Source organism: Protopterus annectens, chromosome 16.part0 (assembly GCF_019279795.1).
Source record: "Protopterus annectens isolate FY-2018-M chromosome 16.part0, PAN1.0, whole genome shotgun sequence".
In the NCBI taxonomy this organism is placed as follows: domain Eukaryota; kingdom Metazoa; phylum Chordata; order Ceratodontiformes; family Protopteridae; genus Protopterus; species Protopterus annectens.
In genome coordinates this window covers 396,074,358-396,095,747 of record NC_056750.1, presented here as the reverse complement: position 1 = coordinate 396,095,747, position 21,390 = coordinate 396,074,358, and the positions used below count along the sequence as shown (strand labels likewise).

Here is a 21,390-nt window from a genome sequence, read left to right as displayed (position 1 = left end):
ATGACAACTGATTGGCAATGTTTAATACAGTGAAGCAAGTCTTGATTTATTAAATGTGGAGAACAATTATAGAGAATCAAGCATCAGAAACACGGGCTATAAAAACTCATGAAACAGTATATCGTCTGATGTTAAAAGGAATGACAGATATTAGCACATCATTTCCTCTTACGTATCACTCTTACATGAGGAATCTCCAGTCCAGTAATTGGTGCTGGATGTCCTACAACAGAACCTATTTCATTGTTGCCTCCTAAACAGCTTAAATCAGTGCTTATCATGCCCATTAAGATCTCTACTTAATCACCTCCTTTGGACTGGCTTTATCTTGATAGAGTGGAGGACAGCAGCTGTCATCCCTCAGCATAAAGAAAGAAATTGCAGACCCATACGTTTGGTTAGTGTTGTACATAAGGCCATGGAAAGAATAATCATGGACCTGACAAATCATGACACAGGAAACCTCCCAACACTGGACCTGACCCAATTCAGCTTTGTTAAGGGAAGGGCGGGTCATGCCTACTGAATCTGGTGCCTTTCTTTCAGAAAGTCACTAAGGCCACGGATGAAGGTAAAACAGTACATACCACATACATTTTCCTGGCCAAGGCATTAGACACAATTCCTAACTAGGTTATTATAAACTCACAAACTGGGCATAAATCCCTATGCCTCAAGATGGATACCCATTTTGCTCATGGACAGGACATGTGGTTAAAGCATGTAAATTTAGATCTAGCAACAGGGCAGTTACTAGTGGTGTGCCACAGGGCTCAGTGCTGGGAAGTCTTCTGTTTGGAATAAAATTCTCTGAAGTCAAGGCTAATGTGGAAGGCCTCTGGATGACCAAGTCTGATGATGATGGCAAGATAGAGGCAATCACTGAATCCCCCAGTGATGTAAATATCATTCAGAAGGGTTTAGATCAGACAAATGATTGGTGAAAGAACCATGGTCTAAAACTAAATGTGAAAAATGCATTCTCACACCCTTTGGGAAGTCAAATACCCCTGCAAATTACAACATCAATAGCACACCTCTGACAGTAGATTCAGAGGTGACAGATCTAGGTATACATATAGATAGTAGCCTGAAGTTTGACTGCCATGTGTCCACAGTGATGAGGAAGTCCTTCTATGTGGCACAACTTGTAAGTAAAGGCATGGCATCCAGATCCAAGGAAATTATAGTCCTGCTTTAGTCAGTCCTCAATAGACCAATCATAGAGTATAATGAGTCATTTGCATGTACTTGACTAGTCACTTACAGCAGCTGGAGTGACCTTAGAGGTTCCTCCTGTCCAAAGTTAAAACTTTTGTTCTGTGATAATTGTACATATTTTATGTATGAGGGTGCAGATAACATGTTTATGCAAACTAAAAGCCTTGTCCCTTTACTCTGTCTCCTACCAACTACTGAGGGGTGACCTATGCCTGACCTTAGAGGCACTCACAAATCCAACCCTGATGTATCTGCTACACATCCGCAAGACAAACAGCATGAAGGTCACCCAATCTAGGGATCTAAACTTAGTCAGTGACTCAAACAAACATGCTGCAAAGACAGATGTGTCTCAGAGATTGCCCCTTCTTTTGAACAGGCTTCATATTTATATTAAACAGAGCCCTTCCCTGGCCCTCTTCAAATTTAGTTTGGATTGTTATGGACAGGAGCAATCTCTAAGATACTCAAGGGAAAGGCACAGACCCATACCATTGTGTTGTCCTTAGGAGCTATATATTGGGTAAAATTGGGTTACACTGGCAAGGCTTGTAAGGGCTCTTAAGTTGTCAGCCTAGTAATCTCCTGTGACCCTATGAACCTATATAATTTCTGGTCAGAAGTGACTTAACTAAACTCCTATATCATATATACTTTTGACCTTTTAAGCAGGTCGCAGTGGCTGAAAAAAATTCTCTTTTAAGACCTTATCATGGTTTACTATTGATGTAGCTTGCTTGTATTTTTGTACTCCACAAAAAGATGTACAGTAGAAATGGTAATAAATTATTTATTTAAAAAAAAGCTGTCAATAGTGCATGCATTTTCGTATAAATGATACTATACCACAATTCATTTTTTGTTTTAGGGTAAACACTTTAAGCAAATTAGCGGTGTATCAATTTGAATTAGGATTGCTCCAACCTTTTCTGACGTTGTTATGGGAAATGAACATGCACTTACTTATACCATTCTGAATGGTTTTCGCCAGAAATTTTGTACCTGACATTTATGGATGAAGGACAGACCACAGTTTCTTATTTTCACTCAGTTCACCAATTTTTTTAAATATTAAGATCAGTCTGGATGCAAACAGTATGTTTATAACTACTCATTACAAGAAACACGTCGTTAAAAACATGCATATCAAAAGAAATTTGGTTAAGGGCAGTTTACAAGACTTTCTAGACTGGTATCTGATGACAGTGAATTCCAGATGGAATTTTTTAAATTGAAAACAATACTGGAAGTAAAGGATTATTCATTAGATGTGTTAAATGGACTTAGTCATGAGGTCGCTTTAGATAGAACCAATCAGTACACATCAATCATTAAGAAAGTTTTGATACTGAATCTTTCTGAAGCATGCATAGACCTTAGACATGCATTGCTATAACTTTACAGTAGTCTGTTTAGATATCAGTAAAATAATTTGTGATGACTGGAAAATTATGGCTGGCTGCAATTGGTTATGATCCAGTGTTTTTCTGCTGGAGAAGTATATACTTTAAAAAACAATTGGAACAATGGGAAGGACTTTATATTCAGCAGTACAGCAATAGACTATGAATAATGTACAGCTGTGGCTTTTGCAAATATTGTCGGTCCATCCATAAAGATGTGCTTGGAAAAGATATTACTAGTAAATGAACATTTTAATTGAAACACTACTGTACATCAGCATGTATTCAGGCTGTGACTGTTTCTACATGGGGAAGAACACACAAAAGCTGTCACAGCATATTTATGAACATTATAATGTGATAAAACAAAATGATGAAAACAATAATATGTACAAGCACGTGTTAAAATGAGAAATAATATTCACTCTAAATAAACATTCATCTGCATTCACTACAACTGTTTTATTATGTATTCCATGGACTCTAATGTCCCATTGTTCTGATGTTTTCGTACAAGCAGATTTACAATCAGTTTCTCCTGTGTCAATTTTGCACATTTTGCATGATCAAACCATTTTGTCAAAAAAAATTCCCTCCCCTGCTCCTCCACCTATATAAACAATACAACCACAAACTTTACAGAACTTTTATCTCTTCTTTTATAATAACCCTTTCGACTGATATAACATCTTCTGTGATACATGTGGCAGAATTCTCATGCATCACCTCCAAGGCATTTTACTTCTCCTTACTGGTGTATCTACCCAGCCCATGTACCTTTGCTCTCTGCCTAAGACATCTTCCCAGTGTCTTCTCATTATTTGCACTTCTAGTATTTCTTTCTAATAATTCTCTCTGTCTAGTTTTCTCTTCTATTTGCCCAAATACAGCAGTCCAGCTCTGCTTTTCGTACTCATATTCCATACTATCAAATGACAGAGAATATCATGTATGCATGTAAAGAAAGGCAAGACAGAAAAGTATGCAACTGGCATCATACTGGCAACATTTCACCTATCCCAGTCCCCCCTTTCCAATTATGCATGCTAATAACTGCTGTTTTAGTCCTCACCATGTGGACTTCCTTTCTGTGTGCTTTTCCTCCAGTGACCTATTGATCCTTCCTCTAGTCATTTGCTGAAGTCACTTCCATGTCCCTTCAATGACAACACTCTTTCTTCTCTCTTTCTCTCTGTCACTCTCCTCCCTCTTACTCATTATCATAAAACTCTTCAAGGATCATCTTTAAATAATCATTGTCCTTCATGGATGAGCAGCCTCTATCCTTCATCCCCTATGCTACCATCTCCACTACTGCATCCTCCAATAGACATCATGATAACCTTCTGACCACTGGTGCTATTCTCTATTCATCACGATAATCTTCTGTCCACTGATGCTATTCTCTATCCATCACGATAATCTTCTGTCCACTGATGCTATTCACTATCCATCATGATAACCTTCTGTCCACTGGTGCTATTCACTATCCATCATGATAACCTTCTGTCCACTGATGCTATTCTCTAGCCGCCATGATAACCTTCTGACCACTGGTGCTATTCACTATCCATCACGATAACCTTCTGACCACTGGTGCTATTCACTATCCATCACGATAACCTTCTGTCCACTGATGCTATTCTCTAGCCGCCATGATAACCTTCTGACCACTGGTGCTATTCTCTGTCCATTACTATAACCTTTTGACCACTGGTGCTATTCTCTATCCATCACAATAATCTTCTGACCACTGGTGCTATTCTCTAGCCTAGTGCCTTCTTCCCAGACAGTCTTTATATAAATTGCCTGCTACTAAGGTTTTTCAGTTAAATTTGAATTAAAGACCTTTGCATAAAGCTTTTAGTGCAAGCAGGAATGCATCACTGTTAGGGATCAACTGCAATCTGTGCCCCTGGCAGATGTATGTGGGCAGGACACTGTATACTCTAGATGTATATAGTGCATAAGGTGACAGGTACACTTACTTTCTTGCTAGAGCTTAACTAATGTAACTCACACACATGCACACACACACACTCGTACGTGTGTGTGTGTGTGTGTGTGTGTGTGTGTGTGTGTGTGTGTGTGCGTGCGTGCATGCGTGCGTGTGTGTGTGTGTGTGTGTCTGTGTGCGTGTCTGTGTGTGTGTCTGTGTGTGTGTGTGTCTGTGTGTGTCTGTGTCTGTGTGTGTCTGTGTGTGTGTGTGTCTGTGTGTGTCTGTGTCTGTGTGTGTCTGTGTGTGTGTGTGTGTCTGTGTGTGTGTGTGTGTGTGTGTGTGTCTGTGTGTGTGTCTGTGTGTGTGTGTGTATGAGAGAGTTTGTATATTTGTGTCTGTGTGAAGCAGGGTGGTAGCTTGTAAAAGAACTGTTACCACAATATTAATGCCACATTGTCAGTGCAATCATTTCAATAAGGTTTGCAGACCACTGTCACTGCATGGTAACATTGGATCAGATTATACCTGGATGCATATTTGACCTGTCTCTGAATTTAACTAATACAGTATGCATGATGAATTGTAACTCAGCATGTATGCCATGCAGTGGCTCTTTTGCACCCTTAAGATAACTGCTGTCTATTAATGCCATAAAAGCATTTTCAATTTTTTTGTACCCCAAAGCTACATGGTATAATCATATTTATGAATCCTGCAAACATTCATAATATTACTACATCCTGAATGCAGAACTGAACTGCAAGCATTGGAAGAATTATGTAATAGACCAAAAATGTGATGAGAACTATGGCTGGAGAAAGAAACAAATCAAATATGCTAGAGAGAGACAGCATTTGCAGATGTGTTTTAATAGCAAATTAATATTCCTGTCCAAAGTTAAAACTTTTGTTCTGTGATAATTGTACATATTTTATGTATGAGAAGCAGAGATGATAATATGTAAATCATTAATTTCTGCATTTTAAAATGTAACAGAAAAATAACACAAGGAAGTGAAATGCTGATTAATTATGCACAAAATGTAACCTCTGACAGAATGTTCACTATTATTCTCCCTGTTTTGGAGCCGAAAAAAAATCACATATAGCTTCGATAAGCTCAAGACAGCACAGGAAACAGAATATAATATAAAAGAAACAAGGGAAACGAAAAATTAAATATGCATTAAATCTAACCACTGCATTAACCTTCTATCAAACTGACAACAAGATAATCTGGTGGTGAAAACACAGAGATGGAGATATAGACCTCATGGCCCGTTTTGTTTGCCCTTCGGAGTGGACAAGATGCATTCTCTATTAATTTTACAATTCCCCTACTAGTCTTCATAAGTGTGACCTTTCATCTGCCCTATATCTTCTTGAAATCACTTACTGGTCCAACACACCACCCACTCTGAGAAATAAAACTACTTCTTTCTCCCCCTTGTGTCATCCTATTGTATTCCGAGGCCATGTCTATTTGTTCTCTTCCAGTACATTTGTGATAAGTAGCATACTCTCAGACTTGCTGAATTCTCATGAGCTGTTTTCATTTTGTTTCTCTCTGCTTCGTCTCATCATATTTGTTAAGCTATTTAATTTCTCCCCTGCTTTTTTTCTCCTTATATGTCTTCTTCTGGTGCAAGCAATGAAGCACGTTGTTTGACTTGCTGCAACTGCCTCCATGCTGTATCTTGTCATGATACTGGTCATCTGTATGGGTATCCCCATAAAGAAGCTTAAGATCTCTTTTTGTAACAGCTGTGCCTCTTACTGTGAGTTCACAGTATTATAACAGCTTCCCATGCAGGTTTCTCTTAGTACTCTCTTACTTTGCAGTTATCTGATTGAACAACCCACATGCCCCATTCCTCTTTACCTGCTGCTAATACTCCCCCTAATACATGTACTTACGTCTTCAGTTTTCCAGCTGCAAATGCAATATTTTTGCATTAAATTTAGACTGTTTTGTTTCATAACTTTCAGTTTTTCAAGTATTTTCAAGCTTACTCTGCTCATATTTTTTTGTGTCGACCGTTTTAATTTTGTGACATAAAACAAATCTTTTCATCTAGCCATATAATCATTTCACTTATAATGAAAATAGAAAGATGAGGTTCTAGTAGTGAGTGAACCTGGGGTCACCCTCAGCTGTGTTCACTGCAGGCGGACTTGTAAATCATTTAAGCAGCCACAATTTGAATTGCTGCTGCTTAAATGATTATTAGTGTTCATGCACAACTTCCAACAAACTTACCAGTGACTTGCATGGACTGATCGGTGCCTCATCTGCAATATCAGGCGCATCACTTAATAGGCTGCACCTGGGTAGCACCTCCCTTTGCTCAACCATAGCTAAAGCTTTGCTTTTTACCACCCTATCATTTGAGTGAATTTCCCTTACTAGGTCACTGTTACAGGACAAAGATATACATATTATCAAAACAAATACCAAAGGCAATGTTATGAAAGTTTCAGTGTATGAATTCAAATATTTTTGAGTCAAAGACAATACTTCAAAAGTGTAACAGATGTAGTAGAAACTATGCTGCCAGTTAAGGGGGTTAAAGCAAACTAAGAGCTAAGATTTTAAATTACTTTTTTGTTATGTGACAGAACATTCTAGACAGTGGCTGTGGTTTAAATCAGTGATTTTAGAGTAGATTCTTACATTTTAAAACAATAAAATCAACTCTTTTCTTAGCTGTTAAACATAGTTAGAAATATCTACTATGTCAGAAGGCATGAGAGTGTATATTGTAAGTCATACTTCAGAGTACAGTGCAATGCGATAACTTAAAAAAACGAGATCCTTGAAACATAACCATGGATTAAATATCTTTATGAAGCACTATGCAAAGATGGTGTAAATAATTAAATCAGAACAAGTAACAAATTCAGTAAAATAGTAGGTAGCTGACTTATTCACGTGGATGTGACTTTATCTTTCATGGTTCTCTAATGTAGTAGCTGTGCTAGTAAATATACCCCCAAATTAAATGTGCTAGTATAGTATGTTGGAGTAAAGATGATACTTAGTTTTTCAACAAAATAAAGTATTCTCTTTCTATTGGCAGTATATTCTTAAAGTTTGTCCATTTACTTAACAGGGTCATGTGACCCCACAATGGATGCCACAGGAAACAGTGCCCCCTTCTCACAAAAAATATTTTTTAGAATTTTAAACAGATTGAATGAATACTTGATAGATAGCTCAGCCACATACTTAAAAGCAAATTCTCAGCATTTGTAACATGCTTACCACAAGGGGAAGACATAATATGTCATTCCCCACCCCCATGGTAAGCCTTCGTGAGTCTTAGACCAACCAAGGGTGGAGTTTTTCCATTAGAGGGAGCCTCAGCATAGTGGGAAGTCTCATGGGCAGGGCTGCAGTCTAGGGGAGGGGTTAATGACAATTGGCCACTTGCTGTACCTTGGAAATGCTAGTACCTCCTGATTTACAGTCTAGACTGATTCAGAGAATTGCTCAGCCATGTGAAGTTTCATTGTTTGAGTAAGAAAAAAAAATGACCATTGAAAATACTCAAACAATCCATTCCGTCCTTTAGGAGTAGCCATGGTAATGTTAAGTTCAGCAAATATGTGGGAGTGGATGGTGTGTTAGCATGTGTATGTGTCTATAGGGCATGAATAAAGCTATATGAATGTATGTGTGTGTGTGTGTGTGTGTGTGTGTGTGTGTGTGTGTGTGTGTGTGTGTGTGTGTGTGTGTGTGTGTGTGTGTGAGTATGTGTGTGTACATGTGTGTGTGCGTGTGTTTGCTTAGATGGTCACATTAGTGGGGTCAGTTAGTGAATCAAGAGTTTGGCTGTGTGTGTGGGAGGAGTAAAAGGGAGAGTGTTTCTGTGTGTGTGTGTGTGTGTGTGTGTGTGTGTGTGTGTGTGTGTGTGTGTGTGTGTGTGTGTGTGTGAGCGTGAGTGTGGAGGGCAGTGAACTTTTCAACGTGGTACATGGGCATCTTCGGAACACACTGCAGCTATCAGATGTGACAGTGCTAGTGTTGATGAGTGTGCAGTTTGAGGACATGATAACAAGCTAATGATGAGGTATTTCTCATTATTACCATAGCTGTCTCAGAACTGCAACATCTCATGGTCATGGTAATTGGCAATCATTATAAGCAGTGTACCTTTTCCTGAGTTCCAGGAAGACTAGTTACTAAAGCCATGACATGATTCTGTATTAAAATTTTTCTGCACCCTTGGAAATTAACTCATCAATAGCATGTGCCAAAGGGAGGAAGAAAATCATTCTATGTTGCCCAACTTATAAGCAAGGACATGGCATTGAAGTCCAAAGGAAATCATTGTTGCACTCTATTTGGTCCTCATCAGGCCCATCACTGAGTACAAACACCACGTAAGATATGTAGCTGACCAGGCCCATGCAACAACTGGAATGCCCAAAGAAGCAGAAAGAATACAGGGTGTAAACAGCATGTCCTACGTAGATCCCTTCAAAGCCTTTCCTCTGTACTCTGTTTCCTACAGACATTTAAGAGGCAATCTATGCCTGGCATACAAGGCATTCTTAGATACCACTCTGATGGACCTTTTGATTATCTGTAAAATAAATAGCAATAGAATCAATCTAAGGATTCAAAGTTTGCTTGAGACATAAACAGGACACACTGGAGAGACAGAAATGTGTCTAAGATAATTCTCCTTATCTGGAACAGGCTTCCGATCCACGTGAAGCAGAGTTCTTCTGGAACCCTATTCAAGAGCAATCTGATCTAGTGGATAGGAAATTGGAAATACATGCCAGGTCTAGCACCTATATCTCTAGTTGAGAGAAGCATTCCATAAATCTTACTTAAAATAACCTGTAAACATAAACTCACATAATGCAATTGGGATGCTTGACTAGGTTTATAAAGGCCCCACTGGTTGTTAGCCTAGTATACACCTATGAGGAGAGTACACAACTTTGAACCTATGAATTGAAATCTAGTGACAGACTAAACATTAGTAATAATATGAGAAGTTGCTATTGGAAAGCTGATGATTTCAGTACTGCTGTAGTTCTGTGATTGTGAAGCAAACCCCCCTTCAAGGATCTGATTTCAAATTTTAGATACAGTTGAGTAGATAAAACTTTGAATTTCTTTATTCTTAGCAGTAAAAGTCCACTAGATTATGATGATATATCTGTCATGTACCCCTGTAAGACTATCTTTCCTATTGCATAGCCAGTGTTATACCCACACAACCAAAAAAAACCTCTTCAAACCTATGTTTTCACTAGTTTTAGACAGTCGGTGCCAAGAGCCTTGCAAATGTGTACATAGACCATAACCACCTCCACTTTTTGGAAAAAAAAGGTTACCCAGTCAACGAATCCTCTCAGACTTGTTTTGGCATTTCATTTCTGTTTTGATTCCCACAGCCACTAGGCCTTTTCCACATGAGGTTACAAACATCCTAACATCCTTTCCAGTAGCTGTGGTTCTTTAACTTCCTCTACAAAGGAAGTCAGTCTTACAGCTTTGTAGTTTCCATCCTCTGCCTTGCTCACATTCTCACATCTGATCTCTTCAATTTATCAGGAACATTATCCTTCTCACAGGATTTATTAAAAAGGGTAGTTAACTTTTTTTGGTACTCCAATAATTCTCATGGAAATGCTATAAGGTGACTCTGTTTTGTGCACCATTAATTGTTTGAGTTTATTTTCAGGTCATCTCCTTTTGAGCACAAAGATAATCCCCTCTTACAATGAGCAATGCCATGGCATGGACTAGGAAAGTATTCTTTATCTTTCTTTGTGAATACTGAGCAAAGTTATTCATTTAGTAACCCGTTTCTTTTACTATGTATTTCCTGTCCTAAACCCAGTTCATTCCTTTGAGCCACTCCACACCTTTCATTTAGTTTTATTTCTTCTTCTACAAATTAATTTATTTCTCTTCTTGACAACATTTATTACATTTTCAAACCCTCAGATTTTGCTTTACTGATTGTCCTACTGATTTCCTACTGTTTTATTTTGTATTCTTTCTCATCTTTTGAAATACTGATTAATAACCAACATTGGCCTTGACTGGATTAAACCAAAGCTTAGAATAATTTACTAAGAGCCATCTGTATCATACTTCAGACTTAAAAATTTCTATCTCCCATGTCTTGGAAATGCACAAGCAATACTGCCCAATATGGTGGATGTTACAGGGGAAATAGATTGTCAAGAAGCATTTCGAGAACAAAATAACTGCACAGAGCTACATTAACCTTCAAAATGACTTGTGTACTCCAGTCACTGCACCAAAGGTACAAATATGATTCTATCATAATTCATGTGAGTGCAAATGACCTGATGCATACCTCACTGGACTATATAAAAAGAAACATTATTGATCTCTCTGAATATGTGTCACAGACAGGTACATGACTTGCACTGAGCAGCATTCAACCTTCACCAAGGATGATGCTACAGTATGAACAGAAAATGATTGATTTTAATAATTGGTTTAGTTTCTGGTGTCACTCCAAGGGAATCCAATATTTATCAGCATGGGAGCACATGGTTCACAGACCAGTTTGCTTTGCCAAGGATGATCTGTACCTGTCTCCTCCAGACGTATACTGCAGAAAACTTTATCCGGACCCTTACAGCCTTTCTTTTAGGCAATGTTGACATGACAAAAATACCAATATAGCAAAAAAAAAAAAAACAAACAAAAAAAAAAAAAACTCAAAGCAACCTTAATGTAGGAGCCTAAACAAGAAACTCCACACCCTACAGGCTCTCTTCACTCTGGAGATTGTAGACATCTGTGTTGTTACTGGGATAAGCTATAGAAACTACTCCAGCAGTGGAAGGCTACAGTGCCTTCCACACATTTAAAACAGACGCAGCACAGACAGGGGCTAAAAGGCAGAGATTTCTGAATCTATGTTAGCAGCAACACAACTCTAGATTGGTTTAATAGGATGATGCCCTGGAGTTCATCCATGTCCAAGACTCCATAGACAAGGTTCCTGACCATGTACTGGCCAGCTACAGGTCACCCTCTATGACCCACAAAGCTCACAATTCTTACCTAGACCTACTAGAGGCACTCACCATCCCACCAAATACCCTATTCATAGAAGACGTTACCTACCCATCTATAGACTGAGAAACATATATTGCCTCTAACTGGGTCTATATCACATAGTCGAAGTTACGTAACTTTGAACACCTAATGGTCAAACCATTTTGTTCAAAGTGACATAACGTTGACTACCTACAAAAAAAAAAAAAAAAAAAAACAGACAACAAAATAAACTGTTGTAAGCAGGGGGAAGCCCCCCTGCACTCCCCACATGGGGGGCTGCTGCACCCACACTCCCCCTACTTAAATATACCAACTCTGAGATCACACCACATTGAAGTGAATGGAAACCTCTGCCTATGGAGATTTCCATTCACACGCTCAAACTTTTACAAATTCGAACATATGGTCTCGACCATAGGTGGTTCAAATTTGTAAAAGTTCGATGATGTGATAGGAAACCCCTCTAACTCACAGGTACAATATTTCCTGAACTTCAACAGAAACACCCTGGATGAAATAGTGCACTCCCCACAAGAGGATCAGACATATTGGACCTAGTACTTAACAACATGGGCGAGTACTACACGCCCATGTCATGTTCTCTGTGGGGAATTTGGACCAAAAAGCTGTCTCCCTTGAAATTAAATTCAACCTGGAAAACTCAACTAAACCAGTAACCGTTGGGAACTATACTAAAGCAAACTATATCCTATTAAGCAATGATTTGTCAAAATCCATGGTTCCTCAAACCCCAAGATCACAGCTATCTATGCAGAATCATTTGCAGAAACTCTGTATAAATAAGTAAAAGGCTGCATTGCGACTGCCATACCTACAAGAAGTAAGCCCAGATCTAACTTCAAAAACAAAACACAGTGGAAGAATCCTTACCTTAACAGGCTATATAACAAATGAAAAAAAGATATGTCACAAATCAGAAAGAGCAACTCTCACAGAGACAAGAGCTCTCTGATTCAAATAAACATAAAACTAAGAGGTCTAATATAGTCAAACCAGGCTAATTACAAGGTCAGGAAAGCCTCCCAGGCTAAGGAAAATCACAAGGCCTTCTTCGGCTATGTCAGCAGTCTTAAAGGTAATACTCAGCAATTTGCAGAACTGGTGGTAAATGGCATAACCCTGACTAACCAGGGTGACATAACAAATTTATTGCCTGACAATTTTAGCTCTAACTTCACCTGTGAAATCTTTTCTAACATATCTGTCCCCAACTATCAACAAGGAACTGGTCCTGGAGGTGTTCATGAAGGCCAAAAAACACTGCTTTAATGTGCTCTGACAATATCCTCAGTTGCCCCCTAAATAGCCTAAAGCATGACCTAGCAGGACTGCATAAGACACTCTTCAACTCATAGTCTCATAGTTTCATAGTTTAGTACTAGGCTAACTGCTCTTGTGGGCCATTTTAAGCCTAGCCAATTACCCCATGTGAGAATCAAACCCTGGACCTCATGCCTATAAGGTGAGCACCTTAACCACTATGCCAACCTCACTACAGCTTCAAAAACAGGTTACCTGCCAGGTGAATGGAGGGCTGCAATTTGTCATCAGTCTTCATAAGGATGGACCAAAAACTGTCCCCAGATCTGACAAGTCTAATATGTAGAACCATGGAATGAATTATCACAGAAATGATCAACAAGGACATTGGCAACCTACAGACACCTGACTCATGTCAGTTTGGCTACTTAACATGGTAGACTTCTTTGAGAGGGTCACCATGGCTATGGATGAGGGGAAAATGGTTCAAACCACCTACCTTGACCTGGCCAAGGCATTTGATACAATACCCCACTCGGGTATTGTTGGCAAACTCTCAGAACTAGGCATAAATCTCTATATAACCTGCTGGATTGCCAGCTTTCTTACAGTTGAGACCCAAGAAGTCAGGAGTGGTAAGACCACTTCCACCAAGAGACTGCTCACCAGTGAAGAACCTCTGGGATCTGATTTGGGCCTGCTCCTGTTTGGAATCTTGTTTTTGGAAGGCAAGGCTAATGTCAAAGGCCTCTGGCTCACCAACTTTGCAGATGACTATAAATTTGGGAGCTGTCACAGATTTCTCCCATGACACCAATATTCTACAAGAGGGTCTAACATAGACAAATGACTAGTACAAAAACCACAGATTAAAACACAATACAAAGAAATGCATTATAGTGCCACTTGGGAAAGTGTCCATCCAAGCTAATTACTTCATCAATAAAACACCCCGAATAGTTGACCCAAATGTTAGGGATCTGGGAACATATGCATACAATAATTTGGTGCTTGACCAACATGTAAACAAGATAGTAAGAAAATCATTCTATGTTGCCCAGCTCATAAGCAAGGGTATAGCATACAGTTCCAAAGAAGTAATAGTACCACCTTATTCAGCCCTTATCAGATCCATCATTGAGTACAATAACCCCTTAGGAATGTATCTAGCCAGGCACTTGCAATGATTGGAATACCCTCAAAGGTTTCTCACCAGGAGAATCCAGGGTATGAATACCCTGTCCTACACTCTGGCTAACAAAGTTCACAGATGACTGCAAACTGGGAGCCTTTATTGAATCCCCAAATGATGTGGATAGCCTACAAAAGGGTCTTACAGAAACAGATGCTTGGTGCCAGAACCATGGACTCAAGCTTAATGCCAAGAAATGCATAGTTATCCCCTTTGGGAAAAAAACATGTACCCGAGAATTACCACATAGGTGGCAGTACACTAAACACTGAAAGTGTGATAAGAGACTTAGGGACACAGGTAGACAGTGGTCTCACCTTCAATAACCACATCGCCACAACAGTCAGGAAGTCCTTCTACATGACACACCTCCTCACTAAAGGCTTTTCATCCAGAAAAAAGGAGGTCATTGTCCCACTGTACTCATCCCTCATTAGACCCATTATAGAATACAATGCCCCATTTGGTATGTACCTCTCAAGACATCTGCAACAACTGGAAAGGCCGCAAAAATACCTCACTGAAAGAATCACAGGCCTAAAGCAGATGCCCTATGCTGACCTTCTAAAAAAACTCCACCTATACTCTGTCGCATATCGTCTACTCAGAGGTGATCTCTGCTTAACATACAAGGCCATGTAAAACCCAGAGCTGTTGAACATGCTACACTTAAAGAAATCCCAATCCCTCAGAGACACATGCTCCAGGGATCTAAACCTTGTCATCACAATGAACAAAACATGCTGGAGTGATAAGTTCCTGACTCAAAGACTCCCCAGACTCTGGAATAGACTGCCCATACATGTGAAGCAGAATGCCTCTTTGGCCCTCTTCAAAGGAACTTTGATGATTGGATGGGAGATTGTTATGGCTAGGCTTGTCTAGACCCAAGGACTGATAGCCTAGTACCAACCTATGAACCTACACAGATCATCTTAAGGTCCTGTCTATATACTCAGTCTCCTACAGGTTACTGAGAGGTGATCAATGCCTAGCATATCAGGCATCATCAGATCCAGCTCTGTTGGACCTGTTGCTCATCCACAAGACAAACAACACCAGAAACACTTGTACCAAGGTTGGATCTGTTGCTCATCCACAAGACAAACAACACCAGAAACACTTGCGCCAAGGACCTGAATTTTGTCTGCAACATGGAGGGACTAATATGTGTCTCAAAGGTTCCCTGCTCTATAGAGTAAGCTCCCCATCTAGAGACCCTGTTCAAAAGAAACCATGACAATTGGATGGGAAATTACAAATTCACCCCTGGCCTGGCCCCCATGTCTGTGATGGACAGAGGTTGACAGTAAGTAAATTAATCTCCATCTAACATACCCCCCACAGATAACCCTTATCTACCTCTTCACTAACATACCCCACCATATAGGCATCCAAGGAACTCTGGCACAAAACTTAGTTCTGTTGCATTGCTAGGCTTGTAAAGACCCTGGTAGTTGTTAGCTTAGTATCTGCCTAGGAACCTGTAATAGAGCAACAACATGTCACATAATTCAGTGCTCTTTAAGAAGTATTAACTACAAGCAAATCATGTCACTCTGGGTACTTAGCATCCATGCCAACTGGTCGGATGGTGGTGGTCCTTGAAGTCTGCCGCAGGTGCGGTTCCTGAAATGTAAAACCCTATTTCAGCACATTGTGACATGCTTAGGCTTCATCCTCTGCACATTTGACATTCTTGAATTATAGGGTTTATCCTAGACAACACTTCCATATTTTTTCCATATGATGTCATAAATTAACTCTAGAAAACAACGCTCTTTAGCTCTAATAGGCATGATAGCTAGTTGCTGTTCTTTGAAATGTATCTGGTACATATTTTTTCCTTCCATTCCTAGTTAGTTTTGATAACTTTTATTATTTTTGCAACTTCTGTCATTCATACCACCTTCATCCACTGCGAAAACTACAGAGACTGAAAAGTGTGTACAACATGATACAAAATTAATAAATGTTTTCAAGCTCCCTTTCTATATAGTGCTTCAACAATGTCAGATGAGCTGCTCTCTGCTGCAGTCTACTGTATATGCAGGTACATAAGGAAAGATGAACAGAATTCACTAGAAATTAGACTTTTCACCATAGCATTCCAGTTAGACTACAATAAGTCCGATTTTTTGAGATTACCTATTTCATTTTACATCTGGATAACTAATCAAATTTTAAAATATCAAAAAATGCAAAATAAGTCAATTTACATGTGAAGGACATGCATAGTTAGACAAAGAAGTTAAAACCCCTAGACAATGTGCAATCAAAGCTATATAATTGTACAAGACTGTGTCAGACAGGCAAGGTATATTAACAGACATAGTTGCCTAAAGACTATATCATAAAATATGTTTGTACTCACCTGGACTGAAAAGAATCAGAAATTTGAAGCAAACAAATTCTCTTCTATCAATCTGTAAAGACTGTAATTTTGATACCAGCTCTTGTGTTACAAGTACCAGATTATTCAAAGTTGCTCCAGCCTGGGCTCTAATTGTTGATACTTCCACCTAAAAATAGAACCAAAATCTATTATTGCTCACCTAGTTTGCACACTCCAGACATGAAACATTATTATCTACTTTACAGCTAGAAAGAACTGAGTAAAACTGACGTTGACTTATCCACCTTGATATTATCAGTGTTAGTCTCTGCAGATCACAAAAATGCCACACAGGCCTGCTGTTCCACAATCTGTGATACTCAGTGTAGCCAAATATACCAATTCTAGATTATAATGTTTCTAAACCAGTATTAACTCACAGCTTTTTTATCATCCATATATGTTTCAGTTTATGCATACAATTACATTTGTCGTATTCAATTTATCTTTCATATATACAAGTTTTTTTTTTTGTCATGTTCATAAAATCTTTACAAACAATTAACATCAATTAATATTTCTGGACCAGACCAACATTACTAGCAACTGTAATAATGCACAAGTTTATAGCAAACTGCATTTACTTTTTCATCCACATGCTTGCTTCAGTCTTATTTCTACGTGGCTGTACATTAAAACTGCTTAACACAGTCCATTTTTTGCATGCAGATGTGGAGTGACTGTAGTTCTTCCCCTGATATAAATCAAACCAGTAGGTATTGATGGACAAAGGATGATCTAGGCAGTTTGTTGCATTCACTACTGACGGGCAGGCTATAGCATGCTCTTATTTTCCAGACACAGACAGGGACCACGTTCCTGAAGACCACGTCCAGACTTTTAACAGATTCTCTTCTTTCCTGCCCACACTTTGTTAGATGAACGTTTCGCTCTAGTTGCACAGCAGAAGATGGTTTCAGTGTAGTGACTTCTAGGTTATGGTCCAGCACACCTAATGAATCTTTCTGCTTCCACGTCTAGTCATTCCTTGTAGAGGTAGGAATAAGGCTAGTAGATTTCTAGAAGAGTTATGTGCTATGGAGGAGGTATCCCTTATCTGTCTGCCATCAGCCAGATGACTTTGGTTTGCACTAGTAGGGTTCAGCCAGCAATGAACTTATTATTAGACTATCATTGTTACGCTTGTAAATAATATTCCTTATCTAAGACGTAAAGCATTTATGAGTTGAGCACCTAGAAGAATGCAGGCATGCAGATAAAGCTGGGAGCATAGTTGAAAGTAAGCAGCCTTGAAAAACAAGAAAAGCAAAAAAAAAAAAGTAGGATTTGTTTTTACTTTTGTTGCTGTGGCCAGTTTTGTACATGATGTATGCACATGGCTTGAACCTTACATTATCTATTATCAACAGGCAATGGCTGGAAAAATCACTCAAGTGATCCCAGCTCATCAAAATGGTAAGATAAACTTTGCTCCGGTAGCAGTCAAAACCACTGCCGTAAACTTAGAAATTTCAACTCCATGGCACTCAAAAGAAGGAAATGGGAAAACTCTCTAAAACAAATCGCAGCGGTCCAAAGCAATCACTGTGTTCAGTCCAATATGATAAATGGAGTCATTTTCAATAGGCCAGTCATCAAAGAAGTACAGGACAGCCTGGCTTTCTTACTAGATACAATCTGGCATGCTTTTTTCAGTGGTATAGTTAATACTGAAAGCCATAAGTACAGATGCTATTAGTAAATCAAGTGTTTTTACTTGTCCTTATTTATTTAATTAACACTTTGGTTGTAGTCTACAGCATACCCCTTAGCTGTACCAGGTTGCACAGAATGTTCCTGATTTTGCTCCATATTTTTGGTCTGTTCCCCATAAAATGTATGCCTTTATGGCATATTGCTGACAGTTGCTGTCATTAAATAATAATATACATTTCAGTTTCAGACTTCATGTCCTTCAGAAACATGCATCCTAATGCAAAACTAGTTATTCTAATATTTAAAAGCTGTTCCTGATCTGGGCCTTTGAACCCCATTATTTTTTTGACTTTGTCCTTGATTCTTGAACTAAGAAGATGAGAACTCTGATCTGCAGCTTCATGTTCCTGTATACAAAAGTATTTGAAATATATACTGATGAAGAAGGAACTGGTAACAGAAAACATCCACAGCAGATCTTACAGATACGTTTATTTAGTAGCCATCTGCAGCTATAGTATGGAATGCATCCTTTCCGCAATCACTTAGATTGCCCTAAATATTCCAGATCAAGGTAATTTCTGTTGCATTCTTTTTGTATAGTGGTTTGGAAATATTTTAGTAACAAAACCACACCTATATTAATTAGTGATGGCAGTGTTTTGAAATACAGCTCAGATCCAGTGTTTCACAGTTTGTATCAGTCAGCACCATTAGCATCAGGGGTTCTCTTTTTTCTCACACTAAATACTATAAATACAGGCCCTCATGTTGATTTTCGTATGGGAAACTTCACCTCTGAAATCAAAATTGAGTTTTTTTCTGTGATTTTCAAAAGTCATTACAAAGGTTTTTGTGCACAGTTAGTTTTCATTTGCAGATCATTGTTTCTTTCATTATGCATAAACTATTCTTAACCCCGGCAAAACAAATATGAAGCCATCTGTGCAGGTTCCTTTAGCTTTGTGCGAGAGGAAGGTTCTGCCAGCAGATGTAAGGCAAATGTTATCATTTTCTGAAACCAGATGCAGTTTTTTTTTCACAAAGCAGGAATAAACTGCATGAAATGAATTATTTGCTTTCTGCAGTATATGAAGTGATGCTTTGCTGAGATAGACAGTAGTATATGAGAATTAAAATGGGACTAAGGGAGAGATACAATCTCACGTGATGTTAGTTTTCCATTTTCTTAACGCTTACATATTTTATTTCTTTCTGTGGTCTTTGAGTAAGGCAAACAAAAAGTATTAATAAACAATGGCAGCATAAATTCCCAATTAATAACATACCATACCTCCCACCATCCATTACCATTTTGTATGGAACCACACAGAGTTCATAGTGTATATAGCCCTCCCCGAGCCAGCTGCCATCTGTGTCATCTTATTCCCTCCCTCCCTCCTTGGAATGTTTGTGCCCACCTGTTTTAATTACCTTCAGCACCAAAGAGAACATGACATTGCATATTGAACAAAAGGAGTATCTCATTAATGAGAAGGAAGCAAAACAATAACGGATTTCAGGAGGTAAAAATATTGTGTTGAACGCCGTGTGCACTATGAGGATGCATTTGACTAAGTAAACTGATTTCATGCAGACAGCCTGAGATTCCTAACTATTACAGTCGGAAAGCTCTCAGTTATAAGATCAGATGTCATTTTACTTTGTTAGTTACATTAACAAAATGTCATTTCATCTAACCAGTATTTAGCAGATATGCAGTTGAGCACAGCTGATACAGTTACACAGCTACCCAGCATTCATACTTCCATTAAGAGGTTTAAAACAGAGCATCCAGTCTGGGCTGTGAAAGACCACAGTTAGATGACTCATAATTCCTGCTACTCCCATGTACTTCGCACATTGTGAGTAAACCTCCTCTTTAAGTTGATGTCAGTAGTTCCAAATGAAGAAAAATATGTATGGTCTCATATAGTGATTAGCTTCAAAAGTTTGGGGTTTGTCTTTTGTTTTGTGCTTGGCATCTGGCATGCCTGCAGAAGACCATCAGCTGCTAATTCTCTTAATTTATTGCTGTTGATACTACCTTCCCCGAGGTGAGACCCCCTTGGGCACTGGTGGCTTAAAGAGGGAAAATGGAAACATGGAATAGAGCTAGCAGCCAGTAGCATTGCATATATTCTCCTGTAGGCCATGGCTTTTTCCAAGGCTCTACCTCTCAGATGTTGTGATGCTGGAGCATGAGACTGGATGGGCAATGAGGCATGGGCTTTAATAATGTGTCTATCCTAGGTCCTAGGAACCCCCACCTCCTTGGTCCAATAACAAAGATCAAAACCATCCCAGACTACTTATAAACCAGCTGCATGGTCATACAACATTCCAACTTGGCAATTCCTCCATGTCCTAGCCTCCATCAAGGTTTAATGAGTTATCATCCTTTACCAAAATAGTCTATGCCCCAGGATGGACGTAGCCATATTCCCTGCCACTCCATCAGTCACCCAGTTCACTAATCAAACTTGGGTTGCCTTGGCCAAAGTCAGAGTTTCATCTCACTCTTTGCCGTAAGAGGGATTTGATAATCTTAGAAGTTTATCTTCTCTGGAACTTTTGAAAAACAGATAATGCAGTGCATATGTTACAGTAAGCATGTGATCAAGGACAGAAGTTTACGATGTGTGCAATTATAATGATGATTATGTTGGTGATGATATGTTATATATGTGAGCAACAATGACTACTTGTTCTATGTGTGCTATATATGTAATGTTTTGCAAGATTAGTGATCAGACTTTACCAAGCAATAAGACATCAGTCCATCAAACTACAGTCAAAATTAGTTGATTTCACGGTGCTGCTGTCAATGGAATCAGTAGATACTCTTAGCCACATTATAGCATGTAAACATTTAACTTTTTTCTGAAAAAGGCATGGAATTATACAGTTTATGTCCTGTCTCGCAGAGTTACATTAAGTCATGATTAACCAATTAAGCTTTACAAATATGTAGTCTTAACATGCTATGTTTCAACAAATTGAACTTTGAGATTAGCCCCTAACCTTCCATCCTAGTGCGTACATAAACATTTAGCCTGTCTGGACCCACAAGACATGACGTTTAACGCTACATTTATGGAATAATGCCTGTCTGGACCCACAAGACATGAAGTTTAATACTACATTTATGGAATAATAGAAACCCTCCAGCCCTGCTACCACCATAGTGAAGAAAAGACTTTAGCTCCTTCCACATCATGCTGTCATGTTTATTATG

At 38.9% G+C, this 21,390-nt stretch overlaps 1 protein-coding gene across 2 annotated transcripts in view; it reads right to left on the bottom strand.

Moving 5' to 3' along the window:
• Positions 1-21,390, bottom strand: part of LOC122791088 (nuclear receptor subfamily 5 group A member 2-like) — a 643,734-nt gene that overhangs the window by 48,255 nt on the left and 574,089 nt on the right. For both annotated transcript variants that reach the window (XM_044058884.1, XM_044058885.1), the window contains exon 6: positions 16,476-16,623. In XM_044058884.1, the coding sequence (XP_043914819.1) occupies positions 16,476-16,623 (148 nt within the window). The remainder of the gene's footprint in view (positions 1-16,475; positions 16,624-21,390) is intronic.